At 44.0% G+C, this 22,413-nt stretch overlaps 1 protein-coding gene across 13 annotated transcripts in view; it reads left to right on the forward strand.

Moving 5' to 3' along the window:
* Rin2 (Ras and Rab interactor 2) overlaps positions 1-22,413 on the forward strand; it is a 216,751-nt gene that overhangs the window by 144,541 nt on the left and 49,797 nt on the right. For 9 of the 13 annotated variants that reach the window (XM_063283806.1, XM_006235142.5, XM_017591763.3 and 6 more), the window contains one exon: positions 8,049-8,149. In XM_063283806.1, coding sequence (XP_063139876.1) covers positions 8,049-8,149 — 101 coding nt within the window. Of the gene's footprint in view, positions 1-8,048; positions 8,542-15,334; positions 15,569-22,413 lie in introns of those variants that run through there. The other 4 variants (XM_017591766.3, XM_063283808.1, XM_006235150.5 and 1 more) reach the window with 3 other exon arrangements.

Genomic DNA, 22,413 nt, shown 5'->3' on the forward strand with positions numbered 1-22,413 from the left:
GGTTGGAGTACAAGTGAGATCTTGTCTCAAACAAAACAAAAGCAAAGAAAATAGCTGATCACACTGACACATGTTTATAATTCTAATACTCCAAGGCAGGAAGATCAGAAGTTCAAGGGCAGCCTTGGCTACATATCGAATTTGAGGAGAGCATAAGCTATGTGAGGACCTTGTCTCAAAACAACACCACTATCGACACACTCTTGTCTACAAATGGAGCATGGAGCCCTGTGCTACCTTTTATTCCCTGGTGATAATTCCAGTAACAAAGATTGTTTACAAGTGTGGAAGAGGTCCATCGTTTTCAGAGTCGGCTTTGGAAAACCCCCAGTGTGGGATGTACTCACCAGACCCACGAAGCAGCAGGTCAACAGAAATAGACAGGGGAGGGAATTGTTTGGATCATGTGATTTCTCAGGTCCTGGAATAAGCCTTTTCCCACACAGTTGATTCCCAGAATGCAAAAGCCCACCAGACTCCAAGGCCACGTTGATGAATTGGGGTATAGAAGAAATTGTGAAGCTGGCAGCCAAGTGCCCGACTTTTCCCACACCCTAGGTCTCTGGCCATCTCCCTATCAGCTGCACATCCCTTCTCAGCATTGATAACATTCCTGAGTGGCACCAGGGATTTTCAGCCTCGCTCTCTAAGCACTTTGTTTTATTTTTAGTTGACCTTCAAGAGAATTATTCTGCTTTTATCTAAACCCCAAAAAAAGAAAAGATTTGGGGTTCCCTCCCTGTTGCCTCCTCCCTCCTGTGTATACAGAGTTACATACAATGACTTTCCTTCCCGTAGGTGGGAGAATTCTGGATAGAAAGAGATGCCCCTGCCCCAGGTCCTTCCTTGTTGCTAGTGATCAGGGTCTCTTCCAGGCAGAGAGGACCTTCCAGGGCCTCTCTTAAGCATCCCTTAGCATTAGCTCTCTGTCATCTTAATTTAGAAATATATATATGAAGAGGAAAGAGAACACTTAGGCACCAGTGGTTGTATTCAGTTCTCCAGTTACTTCTCCATAGCATCATCCTTTCAGACTTGTGACTGGACCAAGGTCACCAAGCCCACAGAGGAAGAGGGATTTGAAGGCCAGCCTTCCTGGGCCTCCAGGATGGGCCAGTTAGTAACCACTGTTCCACACTGCCAAACTGAGAGAGGAAGAGAGGGAGAGGGAGGGAGAGGGAGGGAGAGAGAGACCCCCAAATACTGCCCTGGCTTTGACAGTGGGGATCTGCTATGCTTTGCCTTGTAGATGGCAGTCTGTTGGGTTGAATCCTTAGTAACTATGTCCTGTTTTGGGAATGACAAAGATAAGCTAGGCTTTGGGTGTAAGAATCGTTGTCTCATGAACTGTATGCCGTGTCAACCTGAGGTACCGTCTCACATCCAGCTGGACCAGATAACAGCCACTGTTGTCCCATTCCCTAGGGACTGCAGGCTTCCTGTGTGACCAGAGTCGTCAGAAGCCACACTTGTGGACTAGCCTTGCAGATGCTTCAACATCTAGTCCTCTCTGGACCATAGGCTCAGCATAGTGGGACATCAGCAGAGACATTCAGCCTTCTAGACTGAGGCTTGTATTTGGATTGTATAAGTTGTAGAAACTTAAGTTCAGTAGTTCTCAGCCCATGTATCGTGACCCCTCTAGGGGTTGAATGACTCTTTTACAGGGGTCACCTAAGACCATTGGAAAACACAGATGATTCACAATAGTAGCAAAAAATAGTTACAAAGTAGTAATGAAAATAATTAGTTGGGAGTCACCAGAACATGAGGAACTGTAGTAAAGGGTCACAGAATTAGGAAGGTCGAGAACCACTGCCTTAGTTAATATCACCAGGATGGGAGAGGACTTAAGCATAAACTCCTGGTGGCTTTAACATGGGTCCCATGAGGAGTTATGTCCTCAAAGAATGTCCAAAAGAATGGATTTAGGAAGTACCAAATGTAAGAGATTATAACAAAAGCTTTTAAGAATTAAAAACAAACAAGCACAAACTTATCAAAGAACAATATGAATAGCTTCCAAAGCACAATCCATGGGACTTCAGAGAGGAAGGAGTGGCTCTCAGTGATAGCATTTGCTGATGGATGAGCCTGATGGGTTTACAGACAATGCTAAGAGAGGGCCTGGCCCTAGAACTGGACTCTGGCCCAGTTCTTGAGGAATTCCCTCTATGTTGTCAAGTATGAAGGCTAAGTAAGATCAGATGGAGGGGAGAACATACCTCCCTTGGTCAGGGATCTATCCAGAGCAATGTTTGCATTCAGCCACCTTCCTACCTTCAGGTCAGTGTTCAGAGAAATGGTGTGCTCAGTAAATAGGCAGCTTGGTGCCACTAAGTGAGAGCCACACTATAGGGTCTTGTGCTTGTCTAGGTATAGAGAAGGGAGGGGAGGACAAGGGCAAGAGCTGCCATCAAAGTGCAGTGTTAAGAGCGTTGCCTGCAGGAAGCAGCTCAACTGCCAGGGTCGCTTGCTTCTTCTGGAGAGGGCCATTGGGGAACCAGGAATTGAACTCAGGTCTTCAGCCATCTCACTGGCCTGCACCGGAAGACTTTTATGTTCAAATCAGTGTTGCTGGTGGCCAAGTGATGAAGAGTGTAGAGGTGAATGGAGACATGGTGACTAGTCCTGCTGCTGAGGTGGGAATCTTCTCTGTGAGGTTTGCTTAAGGCTACAGGGTGTCCTTTAGGTAGGGCCCTCTGCTATGTACGACTCTGCTATGTATGTAGACCATAGCGTGTGTGAGCACCTGTGGTGAGCACCCGTGGTGAGCACCCATGGAGGTGTTAGCTCCCTTTAAGCTGTAGTTCTAGACTTTCATGAGTCACCCAGTGTGGGTGCTAGGAACTGAATCCTAGTCCTAGATAGAGCAGTAAGTACGGATAACTACTGAACCATCTCTCTAGTACCTTCTTTGTGTTTGAGATGATATTATTCCAGACTAGGCCCTTGAACTCACTGTGCAGTCAAGGATGATCTTGAATTCTTGACTCATCTGCCTCTTCTCAAAGACCAGGATTACAAGTGTGCACCCTCATACCCCTTCTAATTCTTTTTTCTTGTGAGTTTATATTCAACCATTAGCTCATATCCATTTCTGGCAAGTTGTTCCTGGATCTTTCTGTTCTTTCTGTTCTCACTGGCCCCAATAAACCCAAGCTGGTCTCTCATCTGGGACCCTACTATTATTCTTAACTAGAGTCCCCTTTCTCCACCAGCACTTACACGCATCTATACCCAAAGACAAGGTTTCTTTTTCTTTACCATGCTGTAGATCAATCTCTGGACCTTGTGTTAGTTAGGCAAGTGCCACAGCTGCTGTGCTGTGTCCCCAAACCCAACTAGACATTGTCAATAGATCATTGCCACAATTAATAACACCCACTCAAAGACATGAAGACTGTCACTATATGATTGTATATTTAAGTGATCCCAAAAGTTCCACCAGAGAACTACTAAACCTGATAAACACCTTCAGCAAAGTGGCTGGGTATAAAATTAACTCAAATAAATCAGTAGCCTTCCTCTACACAAAAGAGAAACAAGCCGAGAAAGAAATTAGGGAAACGACACCCTTCATAGTAGTCCCAAATAATATAAAATACCTCGGTGTGACTTTAACCAAGCAAGTGAAAGATCTGTACAATAAGAACTTCAAGTCTCTGAAAAAAGAAATTGAAGATCTCAGAAGATGGAAAGATCTCCCATGCTCATGAATTGGCAGGATTAATATAGTAAAAATGGCCATTTTACCAAAAGCGAGCTACAGATTCAATGCAATCCCCATCAAAATTCCAACCCAATTCTTCATAGAGTTAGACAAAACAATTTGCAAATTCATCTGGAATAACAAAAAACCCAGGATAACTAAAACTATCCTCAACAATAAAAGGACTTCCAGGGGAATCACTATCCCTGAACTCAAGCAGTATTACAGAGCAATAGTGATAAAAACTGTATGGTATTGGTACAGAGACAGGCAGATAGACCAGTAGAATAGAATTGAAGACCCAGAAATGAACCCACATACCTATGGTCACTTGATTTTTGACAAAGAAGCCAAAACCATCAAATAGAAAAAAGATAGCATTTTCAGCAAATAGTGCTGGTTCAACTGGAGGTCAGCATGTAGAAGAATGCAGATCAATCCATTCTTATCACCCTGTACAAAGCTTAAGTCCAAGTGGATTACGGACATCCACATCAAACCAGATACACTAAAACTAATAGAAGAAAAAGTGGTGAAGAGTCTCGAACACATGGGCACTGGAGAAAATTTCCTGAACAAAACACCAATGGCTTATGCTCTAAGATCAAGAATCGACAAATGAGATCTCATAAAGCTACAAAGCCTCTGTAAGTCAAAGGACACCGTTGTTAGGAAAAAACAGCAACCAACAGATTGGGAAAAGATCTTTACCAATCCTACAACTGATAGAGGGCTTATATCTAAAATATACAAAGAACTCACGAAGTTAGATTGCAGACAGACAAATAACCCTATTAAAAAATGGGGTTCAGAGCTAAACAAAGAATTCACAGCTGAGGAATATTGAATGACTGAGAAGCACCTAAAGAAATGTTCAACATCTTTAGTCATAAGGGAAATGCAAATCAAAACAACCCTGAGAGTCCACCTCACACCAGCTAGAATGGCTAAGATCTAAAACTCCAGTGACAGCAGATGCTGGCTAAGATGTGGAGAAAGATGAACACTCCTCCATTGTTGTGGGATTGCAGGCTGATACAACCATTCTGGAAATCAGCCTGGAGGTTCCTCAGAAAATTGGACTTTGCACTACCTGAGGACCCCGCTATACCTCTCTTGAGCATATACCCAAAAGATGCCCCAACATAGAACAAAGATACATGCTCCACTATGTTTATAGCAGCCTTATTTATAATAGCCAGAAGCTGGAAAGAACCCAGATGCCCTTCAACAGAGGAATGGATATAGAAAATGTGGTATATCTACACAATGGAATACTACTCAGCTATCAAAAACAATGACTTTATGAAATTCATAGGCAAATGGATGAAACTGGAAAATACCATCCTGAGTGAGGTAACCCAATCACAGAAAAACACATGGTATGCACTCATTGATAAGTAGATATTAGCCCAAATGCTCAAATTACCCAAGATGCACAGAACACATGAAACTCAAGAAGAACAATGAAAATGTGAATGCTTCACTCCTTCTTTAAAAGGGGAACAAGAACACCCTTAGTGGGGATAGGGAGGCAAAGTTTAGAACAGAGACTGAAGGAACGCCCATTCAGAGCCTGCCCCGCATGTGGACCATACAACTAGATAAGATGGATGAAGCAGGGAGGTGCAGGCTGACAGGAACGGGATGTTTATCTCTCTTGAGAGACACAGTCAGAATACAGCAAATACATAGGCGAATGCCAGCAACAAACCACTGAACTCAGAATGGGACCCCCGTTGAAGGAATCAGAGAAAGGACTGAAAGAGCTGAAGGGGCTTGAGACCCCATATGAACAACAACGCCAACCAACCAGAGCTTCCAGGGACTAAGCCACTACTGACCCTGGGCTCCAAATTCATAGGCAGCAATGAATAGCCTAGTAGGGGCACCAGTGGAAGGGGAAGCCCTTGGCCCTGCCAAGGCTGGACCCCCCAGTGAACGGGATTGTTGGGGGAGGGCGGTAATAGGGGGAGGATGGGGAGGGGAACACCCACATAAACGGGAGGGAGAGAGGGGTTAGGGGAATGTTGGCCTAGAAACTGGGAAAGGGAATAACATTTGAAATGTAAATAAGAAATACCCAATTTAATAAAGATGCATGAAGACTGTAATATTTAGTAAACATGATCTAGAGCCTGCATACTTCATTTTCTAGGTCCTAGAACTTTCTGCATGATGTTTCTTTGATCTTTTCATGTCATTCAGGGCTCTATTACCTGTGCAAACACTTTTCCTGATAACCCACACTAGGTACCAAGGCCCCTAGTTACCCGCTAAGTACCCCTAACCTACCTTCAACCCAGAAAGTCTCAACCCTTAGTACTGGGAGTCTATTTCTCCCACTAGAATACAAGCCCAGTGAAAACTGAGACCTGCCAACTCTACTCTCTCCATTTCATGCCTGGCATGAAGTGGGTGCCCATAAAGGTTTGATGCTGAGTGGATGAATGAAGTCAGACTTTTCCAGTAGCTCATAAATAGGCACATTGTATGTTAACATAAGCCACACGTATATGAAAACTAACTGCACTTTCAAAAATCTGAAGCAGAGTAGCAACCATAAGTGCTTTCTATACACTTACAGTGACTAGTAAATGCCAGTAGAGCTCATATTGAGAAGCTGGAGAGTGGATCTCAGGGGTATATCACTGGCCTAGCATGCACTGACCCTGAGTTCAATCCCCAGCAATGCAAAAATGAAGACAGGTGGGGGGGGGGGACCCAAATGAATGGGTAAGCTTGAGATTTACTCCAGCCTTTGAGATGTAATGGAGCCTCTTCACAAGAGGTGATGGACATAAGGCAGCTGAAGCCATTGCCAGAAGAGGTCACATGTCTGGTGGGGGGGGTGAGTTTCCCCACTCCCACTTACCCATTCACAGACTTGAGAAATCTTTTCTCCCCCCGTTAACCTGTCCCCTTGCTAATATGATTTAATTTCAAGTTGTATATTTGCTCATTCATTCATTCATTCATTCATTCATTCATTCATGTAGGTGTAGGTTCTGCCCATGTTGTCCAGTATGGCCTTAGTCTTCTGTGTTCAAATTATCCTTCTGTCTTTACCTACCGTGTATCTGGGAGCAGAAGTATCACCCACTGGCTTCACATTTATCAGCTTAAAAAGCTAAGCTAGGCATAGTAGAAGCTCGTGTCTATAATCCTAGTGCTCAAGAGGCTGAGGCAGTTGGCTTGCCTTGAGTTGTAGGTCAGCTTTGATGTACATAGTCAGTTCCAGACCAGCCTGAACGACCTAGCAAAATCCTTTCTCAAAATACCAAATCAGAAACTACAGTGAGAGTAGGGCTGGAGAGATGGCTCAGTGGTTAAGAGCACTGATTGCTCTTCCATAGTTCCTGAGTTCAATTCCCAGCAACCACATGGTGGCTCACAACCATCTGTAAAGAGATCTGATGCCCTCTTCTGTTGTGTCTGAAGACAGCTACAGTGTACTCATGTACATAAAATAAATTTTAAAAAATCTCTAAAGATGAAGACCAAGATGAAGAAGAAGAAGAAACTCTAGTGAGAGAGAGAAACTGAAGCAGAAGGATGTCAAGTTGAAGGCCAAATTGGTATATTTAGTGAGTTCAAGGCTAGTCTAGGCTACATGGTAGGGCCTGGCTCACTCAATGATTCAGTCAACAGATCAATGAATTCTGGAGATACAATTCTGATACAATATTTACACAGTGTGTGTGAGGCCTGGGTTTATCCCTAGAATCTCACAAAACTTGACTTTGTAAGTACTACATTGCTTACTTGTCTTTTTCTTTTTGAACCAGTGTCTTATTGTGTAGCTTAGACTGGTTTCAAATTCTTTATACCCATTTCTCAGCCTCTTGTTGCTGGGATTATTGTTGTGTGTCATCATGCCTTGTAATATTTTTTTTTCAGTGACAGGGTCTCACTCTGTTGCCCTGGCTGGTCTGAAACTCATTATGTAGACCAAGCTGGCCTCTACCTCACAGAGATCCTTGAAATATTTCTTTTGACAAAAATGAGTTTGGAGGCCTGGTTTGATCAGGATTTATTTATTCTTCTATTTTCATGTTGAGCAACCCAAACTGGGTGTCAAAACCTTTTCCTTATTACAATACTTAAAGCCCTAGGTCTTTCTCAATATCAAAACCTAAGTTCTTCCTCTTTTTAACGGGGAGCTGCTCCTCCCCCTTTATTTTTTCCTCTTGTTAGAGGAAACTCGCAGAGCCAAGACTTAAAACTGGGGGTGGAGTTGGGGGGGGTCATTTGTTAAGGGCAGGAGCTCCCTGGCTTTAGGAACATGACCCGCCTCCTCACTTCCTGACGTCATGCTATTTTTGTCTCTGTATAGCTCATTGACACGATCGCCTCGGAGATCGGAGAACTGAAACGGGAGATGGTGCAGACAGATGTCAGCCTGGAAAATGGCCTGGAACCTTCTGAAACCTACAGGTGATCAAAGACGAAGCTAGGTGCTGGTTTCAAGTTGGGGGACTCAGAGAAGCTTGTGAAAGAAGAGGGATGACATCCCGTCACTCCTTCAAAGATTGGGCTTTGGGAGTGTGGTGACACGACTGGATGAAATTCTCTGTAGGAGGTGGGAGTGGCCTAGAAGCTCCTTGCCTGCTTGTTTATTTTAATTGCTTTGAAGGCACTTGAACTTTGTACCTTCTTGATTCCTCCTGGCACCAGAACTGGGAAATTGTCAGTGCCATGTCACAGTGATGGAAAGAGTAACACAGCGGACCTTCAATGCATGAAGTAGAATTCAGTATAGCCCTCGCAGTCTCCAGAAGGTTTAAAGGGGAGCAACTAAAGAGGATGGACCCATTTTGCATTCTCAGGTCAGAAAAATCCCCAGACCTACATAGCTATTAACCTGAAAAGCCATTAGGGGTTTTATAACTGAATGAGGTTGTCAATGACTGTGTCAATTTGGCATGCTGCATACGCTTTGAATATGTAGGAGGGGCTGGTTTTAAACTGGAAAATTGTCTTTACAAGGGTCAGAGGTGAGGTTATAGGTTGAAGATCAAGCCTCTCAGCTCTTTGATATAGCCTTTGCTTTTGGCAGAAAAGCAGAACGTCATTGCTACAGAATGATGGACGTGTTGGTTGGTGCCTAGAAAACGAGGTTCATCACCCTCCCCCTTCCCTTCTTGAGGCAGCGTGGAATAGTACAAAGATAAGATTTATGGTGTAAGTCTGCTCAAACAAACTAAGTAACACTGATTGCCCAGGCAAGTTTCAAACCAGCCTGACTTGTTCTCTGCCCAAAACTTCAGGAGGAAAAAAAAAAAAAAAACACCAAGCAGGGAGGCAGGTGTTAGGCAACTAGAAGGTGGTTCCGTAATGCCATGCTTCTTAGGAGGAGCTGCATTTGCCTTAGCTGGGCAAGTTCTAGGTGCCCTCTACTTCCTGGCCATCTCTACAAAGTAGTGGAGGTAGACCAGGTGTCCCTCCATGCTTCTTGGCTTTCAGTGCTTTCTTTATATCCCAGTGTGAAGGGTTTTGATTAGTCCAATTGTTTTCTTCCATAAACTTGACACATGCACAGTGCACAGTGATTTTCAGTTAGAGATTTTTTTTCCCATCTCATATCTATAGTTCAAAGGCTCTTCTTGGAACTTTAAGGTATATAATAAAATTACTCCTTTAGCACAGGGTTGACCTTTAGCCTCTGCACTGCTATGTGTAAGCAAAACTAGAGTCTAGGCTGATCAGGAGTAGAATTTAGTGACATTTGTTTCTTCCATATCTAGGAAATGCAATGCTGGGAAATAGACCCCAAGCTCTGCAGGGGATGGACACGGAGTGAAAAAGGTCTCCCCTAAGTATAAGTCATAGAGGCTGTCAAGGTTTGGGGAGTAGTGGGTTGCAAACCATTGAGATCTTGCTCCCCAACCTCATCAGATAATAGGGTGAGAGATCTGGGGTTCATTTAATCACTAACATTGTTTGTGTTAATTTGTGGTGCGTGCTAAGTATGTGTTGTACTACTGAGCCTTACTACACTGAGTATACTACACTCCCAGCCCTAATATCTCTTTTCATCTTTTCCTTTCCAAATTTAAGAATGATCAAAAGTGCAGGACATGACTAATCATGGTACTGCATGCCTTTAGTTCCATCAGAGGCAAAGGCAAGCAATCTCTGTGGGTTTGAAGCTAACCTGATCTACATAGCAAGTTCCAGGTCAGCCAGAGCTACATAATAGATAGACCTGGTCACAAACAAAAGCCAGGCAACAAGGAGGTAGGAAAGTGAGACTTTGAGTTGTTTCCAGAATTAAGGCAAAAACATGGCCATAGGTACAAGGCCACAGTTTAACCCAAGAGTTGTCTTACTGCTGTAGAGAGAAGTGGTTGAGATCCTGAGACTTCAGAGGCTGAGGCAGGAGGATGGAAAGTTCAACCTGGAAGGAGGAAGAAAAAGGAAGAGGGAGAGAAGAACAGAAGGAAGGATGGAGGGAGGGTAAAGGGAGGGAGAGAGGCAGGGAGAGAGGCAGGGAGAGAGCTAGGTAGCAGCTCCACCCTTCCTAGGAAATTGCTGCTGTATTTCCAATGCACCGGATGTATCAAATTGTACCTCTGACATCCTTCTCCATGAGTATGAGTCTGATGGGGCCTCTCATTTCTCCCAATAGCCATTGCAAAATGCCTGAGCTTCCTCAATTGATGGAACCTGGGGTTAAATACCAAGTTAGTTTCCTAGGCAGTAAAGGACCTCTATTCCTTTGCTTGTGTTAGCATTTTGCTACTCCATGGTTAGCTCTGAAATGCACTTTCAGTCTTTCTTGTGATCTCTTGTGCCCTGGACTTCTTTTCAGAATAGCATTTTTAAATATACTAAAGCAAAATGATAGAATAACATAAGAAAAGCAACTATGCTTGAAAAACAAGGGCAAAATGTTTACAATGCAATATTTCACAGAGGAGACATTTCTTTACTAATGCCAAGAGGGAACAGCAATGGCTGTCGTCTGAGCAATGGTAAGCTCTGTCCCTGGTGCAATTGCAGGAGAAGCACCTCTAGCTTCTGTTGGCAGCAAAGGCACAGCCACTGGGCTGCTCTTGTTATTATTGTAACCCATATTCCTGGTGGAAGGAGGTACATGTTCTCATCACCACTCCGTGTATATGTGTACGAACTGATGCACTCGTGCCTGTAGATGCCAAAAGTCGACTCCGGGTGTCTTCCTCTGTTGTTTTCCACCTTATTTGTTTCTGAGGCAGTTCTCTTTCTGAATCTAGAGTTCATTGTTTCAGATAAACTAGCTGGCCACTGAGCTTTCAGTACCTCTCCACCTCCTAGAACTGAGGATAGAGATACAAGCCCCCATGTCCAGCTTTTACATAGCTTTGGACATCCAAACTCAGGTCCTTGCCTTTGCACATCAAAAACTGTACACACTCAGCCATCTTCTTGGCCAGTATGTTCATTTCAAATTGAAACCAAAGAAGGCTGGGAGCATGGTTCAGCTGTATTCCATCCCTAGCCCTGCTTATCCCCTACTCACATCCTCGTGTGTATTTTAAGTCATCTCTAAGCAGGGTTGAGTGGCACATGCTATAATGGTGACGTTTGGGAAGTGGAGCAAAAGGATCTGAAGTTTGGTGTCTGGACATCACACCCGAGACTCCTCTCCCTTCCCCTATTGCTGCTCTGGCTCTATCCTGTACTCCCTTGTTCCCTGACTTCCCTTAAACCTGGAATACTCAGAACTCTTGAACCTCTTCTCTTTATCTCTTTGCTCCTCTTCATCCAGTTGACCTTGCCTAAGATATTTGGGGGTTTCTGAACTCAGTGCTCACATCAGTAAAATGGGAGTAATAATCGAGCAATTTAATAGCATCCTCAGGAAGAATACACAAGCCAAAGAACTCTGACCTGACAGATGCAATGTATACTGACAAAGAAAGTCTCTAGAGTCTCATATTAATTCCATCTGGTCTTGCAACTTTGATGTCATCAGTGTGTTGGTGATTTCCAACTTAAGTCCTCTCTGGCTGATCCTCTTTATGAGTTCAGAGGTTTGCATCAAACTTACAGAGACTGTGACTGAACCCTTGGGGGTCCCCTTGCAAAACCACTCTCTGCCAGGTCTTTCTAACCCACTCACATGAACCTCCCTGCCATTCTTGCAGCCTTGTGCTCATAACCTCTCTTCCATCTGTCTTCAGCTCCTACCAGTGTCACCCTTTAAAGTAGATTCATGACCTCTTTTCACCAGCACCAGCACCATGGTCCCTTCTGGTATCCATGATGCTTTCCATTTTTCTGGGCTGACATCCAAGCAGCAACCAGTCAGTCTAATCCTAACTATTTTGTACTGTGTTAAGTATTAGAACTAATCCAGTAATTAGTCTGCTTGTTTGTTTGTACCAGTCTCTCTGGCAGCCTAAATTGACCTGAAACCCACACTTTTTCTGTGTTGGCCTCTCAAATGCTTAGATTATAGGTCTACACCAATATGTCCCCCTCTTAGTAAGATGTCTGTAGGTTATTAGCAAATACGATACCATTTTATATAAGAGACTTCAGGATCCACTGATGTGAGTATGTCAGGTGTCCTTGAACCAGTACTGAGGAATTTGTGTGCCTATTTGCTTACTTAATCATCTTCTACCTCCATGAAGGGCCAAAATCCATGAAAGCAGGGGTTTGGCTTGTTATATTAGATTTAGGGGCCAAGAGTTGGGTCTGGCATATGGCATATCATCCATAGCTGCAGGATAATAGGCGCCAACAGGCCCATAGCAGCCCCATGGATCTAATTAGTTCATCAGAGGCCCATCACAAGCATGAGATGTGCACATACGCGCACACAGACACACGCACAGACACATAGTGTATACACACACACACTAGTGTACACACACACACACACACACACACACACACACACACACACATACACAGTGTATATGAGAAGGAAAGCTGTACTTAGCAGTATACAGTGTTTACAGTGTATACCTGTAATCCTACACTGGGGAGGCAGTGAATTATCTAAGGACAGCTTAGATAATTTAGTGAGAGCCTGTCTTGAAAGAAAGAGGGGTGACTATAAATTTGACCTCCTCCTGGCCACAAAATGAGCCCCGAGTCCCTTCCCTTCTGTCTCCATCTGTGCTTCTTCTATCAGTCCTGAGGTCTGGGCAGTTGGGGTCCTTAGCTTATAGGCTAAGAGCTGATTAAATCTACTTCCACCCGCTAACAAAAAGAAGCTAGCTAACCAAGAAGAAGATGGCAGGGTCATTCATGGTGCTCAGCCCCCTTATGTGGTATTGTGTCTCTCCCTCCTTCCAAAGGCTGGGGAGAATAGAAACATAACAGCCTTTTGCTCCACATCCCTCTGGGTGAAATGTGCCTGTGTTGGGATACATTGTCCAGGCCTGAAGTGGTCCCATGTTCCACCCTTATCTTCCCTGGGCTCACCATTTTGAGCCAACAGCCTACATATTCCCCTGTCCTCAGGCAAAGAAGACGGAAACAAAAAAAGTCTCAAATATTCTCTTGGCCCAGACTGGATTTTCAGGACTCGGGAGGATCCTAACACATACATGGTCATCCTAGACATAGTCATTGAGGGACATTGCTCTTAATGCCAGTTTTCTGGCGCAGGGAGACTTGGAACCCTGGGTGATGTCTGTGGTCTACACCTCCTCTCGTCTCACCCTATCAGACAGGAATTTAAAACTTCCTTGGCCAGTTTAGTTAATACTGTTAGAGTGTAACAGTTGCCCACCACCTTTGGCCTGTCTAGAGGTTTGAACTTCATGGTAGCAATGAAAGGGCAGTTACATCCAAACCACTACTCTCTTCCCTTGAAGATCCAGATCGCAAGAGAGAACTATGGTTTCCATCTAGGGTAGTGCTTCTCAGCCTTCCTAATGCTGCGAACCTTTAATTCAGTTCTTCATGCTATGGTGACCCCCAACCATTACATTATTTTCATTGCTATTTCATAACTATAATCTTGCTACTATTATGAATTATAATATTAATATCTGTGTTTTCTAATGGTCTTGGGGGGGTTGAGAATCTAGAGGAAAGGGAATTCCATCAGAACATCTAATGAGATAATTGTGTCCAATACACTGCTCTGTGTGTGCCCTTCTTGAAGAACTCTGCCCCTGCTGGTACCACTTTTAAAGCAATCCACTAATGTTAAATATAATTCAGCAAGAGTACATGAGTATGTAGCTAAGGTGAGTTTTCACAGAGAAACCACACAGCCAGGAGCCAGATCAGAAAACAACTTCCCAACCTCTCTCAGGGTTTCCTCTGGTCATATCCACTTCAAGTCTAACCAGTGTCCTGACTGGCAGTGATCTAGGTCATTCATATCGATGAGTTTATCGTTTGTCTCTATTTTGATGCTAGGAATTGAGCCCAGTTGATTATGTACATGCTCTACCTATCCTAGCTTTGCCTGATTTCCAACTTTTTATAACTGGAATTAAAACAACATATGCCTCTGAAAGTCTGGCTTCTTTTGCTCAACTTTTAAAAAAATAATATTCCAATAATGTAAACACACATTTTAACCATTCTGCTATTGATTGATATTTGACCTGGTTCTAGGTCAGAGTTAGGTTTTATTGTTGTTTTGTAGTTTTGTTTGTTGAGCAGGATCTCATGTAGCACCGGCTAGACTTCAGTTCACTGTGTAGTTGAACAAGACCTTGAACTCTTTTTGGGGCGGAGGAGAGCATCTCACTAAGTATGCCTGGCTGGCCTAGGACTTGCTATGTAGACCAGGCTGGCCTCTAACTCACAGAGAGACTCCTACCTCTCCCTCCCCAAGTGCTGGAAATAAAGTCATGGGCCACTGTGCTCAGTGACCTTGAACTCTTGATCAGCTTGCTGCTGCCTCTTTCCTGATGGAATTACAGGTGTGCTACAATGCACACTGTCTGTCTGTCGGAAGAACTGTTCAGCATTTCCTGCACTAATTTGACTCAGGCTACTAACAACATCATAACTTTATTTTTTGTAGTTCTGCCCTTAAGATTACTATACCCAGGACAGTTTTTGATATTTAAAAAAAAAATTATACCCTCGCCTTTAGTAACTTCAAATGTTTAGTAACTTCAAAGCCACCTCAGTTTATTCTTTCCCCACTTTTTCCTAATGAGGCAGATACAAAGAGACTCTGAATTCTCTGTTGCTTTTCTGAAGACTTTAGAGAGTGTATTCACAACATCCTTGGGTCAAGCCACTGGATGAAAAGTCACTGTGTCTTTTGACTTCTTACATTATCTGTGTCATGTGCCACGTTAGCCAGTAAATAGTTTCCTCTTATATCTCATGTGGAAACCTGTCTAACCCATAGGTCACTGTTGCTGCAGACTTGGGACACTTGCTAAAGTCATTGAGAAGCCAGTCCTAGAAACCAAGCCAGGTTCATCTTTAAAAGAAGGGTTGGTTTGAGAGTTGGGAGGTACCGCTCTATGGTAGAGCCCTCAACTGGCCTTGGCAAAGCTCTGGGTACCATTACCAACCCTGAAAACAAGAGGGGAAAGGCAAGTGTTTTCTTCCTCTATTATGACTTCTGCTCTGGTTTCTACAAAAATAAGCGACTTGTAGGAAGCGTGTGTTACAGGAGACTAAGCTTCTTTTGCTTTATCTTAGACTCTTGGAAGAGAGGGTGTGATGTTCACAAGTTCATCGTTCCGTGTTAGACTCTGTCTGTTTGAAGACATAAACACAGATTTCTCCTGTGTCTTGAGCATTCCCATTCTTTCTCAAGAAACCAGAAAGAGCTTTTCAGATTGGATCATGATTGAAAGGCTGCTGAAAGTGAACCACATGGAGCTGGGTTAGGTGAAGCACTAACTCTGGGGAACACGTTCTGTCTTGCCTCGAGTGAGTATGTGTTTGCTAGACTGACCATTTCTCTCCAACCATACCCTGAGCTGGCTTACTTCAAAGCCCTAAGAGTGTTTTCCATATGACTTCAAAGAATTCCGTGAGGATTTACCAGCCCTCTGCTCATACTGTTGCCAACATGACAGCGATTATGCGCAGCCCAAGGGGAGTCTTTACTGAGTAGATACATTTGTGAAGGTTCCCCAGTGGAGCCTGGAGATTCACATGACTTAGAAAGGAGAGGATCATAAACAAATGGGCACCATATAATGGAATGGGTATCATATAATGGGATGAACTCAGAGGAACAGGAATGTGCTGGATTTCGGGGAGTGGAGTTAGTTGGGGAATTCCAGGTCAGTGGTGGTTCTAGAAAAAAATGAAACCTAACATCCCTTCATTAAAGAATTAATTACGCAGGTGAGACCAGCTCTAGATTACAAACACCCAAGAGAGCCATTCAGTGTGTCTCAGTTCTTGGTATCTAGGAAAGTTTTTTTTTTTTTAAAGAGCATTTACATTTTCTTCTCTTGATTACTAACAATTTTGGTATGTACATTGTGAAGAAAACACAGATCAGAAAATAAAGATTATAGGTAATAAAGCTGGGCGTGGTGGTAAATAGATTTTCCTCGTCCCTAGGGATGTTGAGACAGGAAAATGGGGACTCTGAGGTCCTCCTGTGCTACAAAGAAAAACCTATCTCAAAAAAACAAAAACAAAACAAACAAATCAGCTCAGGAGGCAAAGGGGATCACAAGTTCAAGGTTATCCTTGGCTACAGAGTAAGTTGGTAATCCGTCTGGACTACAGACAAAACAAAAACCCAAACAGCCAACCAAATGGACAAACAATTAAAAACAAGCGCGAGTTCACCTACTGAGGCAGATCTGTTTGCTGTCTTGTCTCAGCACTGAGTAGCCCTCTGGTTGTTTTTGTTTTTGTTGTTGTTGTTGTTGTTTACATTACTAAATATATAAATGGTAGATAATGAATGAATATTTGCCAACCGACAAGGGTGTTTTTATGTTGCATTCTGGTTCCATTTTGGGTGTGGGGTGTTAATGTGGGTTGGCGTTTTCTTCGTTTGTGTTATTGTCATTGCTTGTATTCCATCAGTGTCTCTCTATGTTGCTTCTCTATTCTTAGATGCTTCTGCTTCAGCTTCCCTAGTGTCTGGTACTACAGGCCTGTGCCTCGGCCCTCATTGGAGTCCCTGTTTTAACCAGTGGCACCATTCCATTTCATGGTTGGCGTCTCTGTCAACAGTAGACTTTAGCCACGTTAGTGTAACACTGGCAGCACTCCAGGGCTAGATTCATTTTACACTTTTTTTTCTTTGTCTGGTCAAGCCCATGGCCTCTCGCATCCTGCTACAGACGCAGGTAGGTGCCTACTGCCACGCTATAGCCCTTCCCTATTTTATTTGGCTAACTTGGCTCAGCCACAAGCTGTTGCTTAGTTAGAATTCTGCTGGTGAATTGGTCCAGCTAAGCAATAGCTTTGGCACAGCCGGAAGCACTTAAGTAGTAGAAGCCACGCATGTAGGGAATGCATGCCTTCCCTGCGAAGCTGCAGGCTGGAGGGCAGAGCCCGCCTGGCTCCTCCTCCAGCCTGCTCTCAGCTCCAAGGGCAACCAAGACAACAGGTTCTTTGTTTCCACTTCTTATTTTTACAAGAACAAATGAAGGCCTTTGCCAGGGCTGACTCCATATCTGGCCTTTTCATCTGGAGCTGGAGAGGAAGCTCCTGAATGGAATTACCCGGATCACTGTTCCACCCCCACCCCACCCCCAGTCTGTCTTGTGTGAAAATGGCCGCCCTAGGTGACAACCATTAGGTTTTGTCCCCATTTCTCAGTATTTTTCTCCTAAGCCTCAGGAGGTAGAAATTTTTAAAAAATCAAATGAAATCCTTTAAAGAAAAATGGGGGGGAGTCCCCTCACCCATAAAAATCCCCCTGCTGCACAGCAGTAGAATACACTTTCAGGAAGTTTCGGCTTCCTCCCACGAGAAGCACGTCCTCAGCCACGCGGAAATCCAATCCATACCCAAAATATAGTAGGGTTTCGGTTTCCTTTTAGAGTTCAAAGGGATAAGAGGTCTTCAGGGAATTAAAGCAGTAACTTGTAGGATGCCAGGAAACTTCAGAAGTTGAAAATGTGGACCCTAGTGTAACGTAATATAATGCGCTTGCCTGTTGTGCACAAAGCTCTGACCCCAGTACCACAAAATGAACAGAAAGGCAGCCTCACCTTAGGTAAGTGGGCCTGTGTGGATTCTGGTTGGTTGGGGTTTTTTTTTGCTTTTGTTTTTGTTTTTGTTTTTTATCATTTTCACCTCAAATAAGGAGTTAAGTTGGTTGGCTCAAGTATCTCTCCCAACTCAGCTAAATATGCAAGGATTTTACAAAAACATGGCTCCCGGGTCCTAGGCCATTACTCTCCCCATCTTGGCTAATGTGTAGAAGGCCCCTCAGGTCATCTCCAACCTTTGTGCTCTAAGCGGAATTTGCACACCAGGGTCTTGTGTCATCAGGAATGGATCTGGGCCTCCTTTCATCTCCAGGCTTAATGTTACCAAGAGGGGTTGAACTTAGCCTTGAGAGTCAGGAGTTGCTGCTGTGCCTAAAGGTGTTAAGCAATATAGCAACCAACCGGTAGGTGTTTTTATTCGAAGGTTTCTGGGAAGTTTGGTTTACTTGGCGTAAGTGTGGGGAATTGTTATTTGTGCCAGAAATATTTTTATCAGATGTATTTTTTTCCTGCATGAGCTTTCCATTGTTCTTCATAAGGAACCTGTATTTTCCTCAGAACAGTTGACCCTCAGCCCTACCATCTGTCACATACCTCACCACCCCTCCCAAGCCCTGTAAGGCCCAGGCAGGAGTCATCTCCCATTAAATGTGGTATCTGATTGGCCACTGCATTTTGCCACAGGATCAAGGATCTGCTAGGACATGAGCAAAATCATGGTAGACACAAAACTCTATCCTCTGTCTGGTCTTTAGTTCTTAAGATGGCCTGAGCATTAACCTCTCAAAGCAAGAAGCCTGGGCCCCCCACTAAACTAAGACACTCATATGTACCAGGGATGGGCAGTTAGATTTCAGATCTAAAAGGACTCAGGAGATGAATGCTAAGGGGGCTTTGGTCTGTGTTTAGTGATCCCCCAGTATTATTTCTCCAAGCCTCCGTCGGGGTACCTGCTTTAACTGAAGGATTGTACTCACCAGTGCTATCTACTTTCTGGTTTCTCTTGTGAGCACCAAGCTTCTTCTCCCGGTACTGCAATAAGCACTCTGTATTTGTCAACAGTGTCCTACTTTGTCCTTGAAGATCGAGACTAAATGTCATCATTGGCTTCATACCCCCGGACTAGAAAGGCTATCTATAAGAGGAATCCATGAGTAATGGATGAAGAAGCTGCTAAAACTTTACTCAGATTTATTACTCTGCAAGAAATGAGGCTGCTTCCTGGCCCAAGGCCTCAAGATAGCCAAAGGCTTAGTAACTACAGTGACTTTGACCACCCATTTCCTGATAAACACACAAACAAGAACCTTTTGTCTCCCGCAGCTAGACCTAGCAGCCAGAGACAACTTCTCCAAGACCTTGGCTAAGGGAAGACCTGTGTCTAAGGTTGAACATAGGGGCCCTAGAATGAAGCTCAGACCAAATGAGCATGAGCGCCCCCTCCTACTCAGGAGCAAATACTATCTACACACTACCTCCCACTCAAGCCTCTGGTCATGCCTGCTCTGGGCTGAGCAGAACATGGTTCCAGTGAGATCAGCATGTAAAGGGGTAATGCTTTGGAGATGTACAGACAGCAGTGGGGAGGTTCCAGGCACATATAACTGTAGCTGAAGGAGATTGGAGATGGAGGCTAGGAGTTGAGCTCAGTTTTTGACAGGTCGGAGGGATCCAGATAGAGCAATGGAGGTCAAAAATAGCTTAGCCCTGTGTGTGGTTAGCATGTGTAAGGCCCAGGCTTCCATCCCCACCAGCAGATACATTAATAAAGTAGGAGCCGCTTAAAGTCAGCAAGGTGGGGCAAACACGACAAAGAGTAACTCTTACAAGCTGGTCTTCTCTATGAGTCCAAGAGAAAGGTGTGTAAATATTAATACAGGAAAAAGATTCTCCTTCTGTAATCCAAGATGTCACATCCCAGATTTCAGTCATCTTTCCTATTCCTTTTCCTCCTATCTTCAGTATTAACGCAGGGGTTCATTAAGCTGATTTTCCTTTTATATATTTTATATTTTATATATTTTTACTTTCCTTTAAAAAGGTCAATTTCATATCTCTACCAGGATTGGGAAGTACTGTTGTAAAAGGACACTGTGATACTGTAGTTTAAAGACCCAACTTGGCTTTAGTTTTTATTCTACAGTCGGACATTTCATTCCATAAAATAGAAAAGGTAGTCTGTTCCATTGAGCAGAAGATATTTGTAAAGACTGATAGAGAGGGACTAATAAAGCGGGGGTGGGGTCAATCCTTTGTAAGATGGGTGGGTGTGGAATCAGAATGCCAGACACTCCGGCTTCGGATCCCTTCAAGCTTCTTGTGTACAGATGAAGGTAGAGGGAACTCCTTCCTCAGCAGTAGAAAGCTGGCCTTTGCTGACTTGCTATTTTGTATTAGTTAGGATTTCTCAGGTCAAATAAGAGGCTTTGTTTCACTTTGGTGACATTGACCATAGCTAAAGAAATAAAAAAGGAAGGACATGACTTGCTGAGCACATGGTGAAGGAGAGGGTTTATTGTAGATAAAAGGGAGAGCACAGCCAGAGGCAGACACATCTGGGAGAGCCCAGAGTAAGCATAGCTGGGCTCAGCTGGACCTTGAGAGGAGAGATGGAGAGCAGGTGGAAGAGAGGAGCCACTGACCTGTGTGCTTAGTGCCTGTGAGGGCCAAAAGAGGCTGCATGGTCCCCTGGAACCATGTGAGTGCTGGGAATCACAGCCAGGTCCTCTGCAGGAGCAGTGTGCTTCACTGCTGAGCCATCTTCCCAGACCCTGGCTGTGTGAACGTCTGCCTCAGTGATATTAATCTCAGTCTCTTACAACATTGCATAGGAGTTCAGACCAAAACAGTGGCCTCCTGTGTTTCCCATGTAATGCCATTAAAGTTAGTTCTACTCAGTAAAGCCCACGCTTCTACTGTCTTTATTGCTCTGCCACATTTTAGGAAAACTGTCCGTTTTTATTTTTATTGGTTTGTATGTTTGTTGTTGAAACAAAGTCTCATTAAGTAGCCATGGCTGGCCCAGAACTCACTATATAGATCAGGCTGGTCTTGCACAGAGGTCCATCTATCTCTACCTCCAGGTATTAAAGGTATGTGCCACCAAACCCAATTTATCGTCACTTTTTAGCCAACCACTGGGATATTGGTTAAAATATCTAAATGGAATGTGACCCATCCTGCAATCCCAGCACTGTTGAATGACTGGTCAGGATTGTTGCATGTTTGAGGTCATCTTGGGCTACATTTTAAGTTTTGGGCCAGCCTGGGCTACATAGGCAGACTCTACTTTGTCCCCAGTGGAACTGTTTTGAGTTTGCATTTGTGCTCAGTGATGAAATATGTAAGACACAATTCAATTACCCACCAAAGCAAAGTGGAAGCTGGGTTTGACTTGGTGTTTGCTTCAGTTTTCCTTCATTGACAAGATTAGCATCCTACTGGTGATACTCAGCCCTGCCCACCTGCCTGCATCCTACAATGGCTCCAGGAAAACAAGAGGAAATTTGTTTCCTTTAAAAATCTAGAACCAAAGGTTGCTGTGCAGGTCTATGGTAGAGGTCTTGCAAAACGGTCCTGGATTCTATCCCCAGCACTGAAAAACGAGTAAGTGGAAGTAAAGTATAGAAAACCCATTAGGAACTCTAGGGAATAGCCTTCAAGATTCACGTACAGCAAGGGGAGAACATTCACGGGGCACTTGGCTGGAAACCCAGAGGGGAACTTCACAAAGTGAGAATTACTAAGTTCCCACTACCAAGTTCTTCAAACCCCAGACCTCAGGCAGCCCATACCCAACATAGTCATTAGCCTGGAAGACACAGGCATTGACATCTCTTCCAAAAAGTGAGGGTTCCACACTTTTGTAGGGCCCAAGGGAAGAAAAGGGGGACTCTGGGCCAGAGGTTAGGAGTTGGGAAGCAGGAAATGAAAGCCAGACCATTCAGTAAGTTGTGATAATTATGGGTACCCCAAGGTGTGTGAGCAACACACACACACACACACACACACACACACACACACACACACACACATCTGTTCCACTTGTTCAGACCTTCCCAATGTCTTCAAGTGACTAGATTGTCACTTGTCAGTAAGCTCCTAAATAGAAGCAAAATAGAGACCTTGATCAAACATAAAGATGTCTTTGCAAGTGAGGTTGGACCTTGAACATAGCAGATTCCAAGGCACACGTGTGAGCATTTGTGCTGAGGGGACACAGATTCTCATACATGAGCATGGGTTGAGCAGGGGCCAGGTGGGTTTAGTTAACTCCATTGAGGAGTTGTCAATCAATTTTTTTAAGTTTATTTTGTCCTCGTGTATGTGTGTTGGGGGTAGGGCATGAGAGTGTGCTGTGGTGCACATGTATGGAGGTCAACGGTTAGAAGTCTCACATTCTGTCTTGCTGAGTTAGGGTCTCTCTTGTCTTTGCTGCTGTACTGAGCACTCCAGGGTAGATGGTCGTTGGCCTTTTGGGAGATCCTGTGCTGGAAGAGCTTGCTATCTTGGCCTCCCATTTCACTTTAGGAATGCTGGGATTACTTGTGTGTACTTTTATCTGTGTTCCAGAGAACAGAACTCAGG

Source organism: Rattus norvegicus, chromosome 3, assembly GCF_036323735.1.
Source record: "Rattus norvegicus strain BN/NHsdMcwi chromosome 3, GRCr8, whole genome shotgun sequence".
In the NCBI taxonomy this organism is placed as follows: domain Eukaryota; kingdom Metazoa; phylum Chordata; class Mammalia; order Rodentia; family Muridae; genus Rattus; species Rattus norvegicus.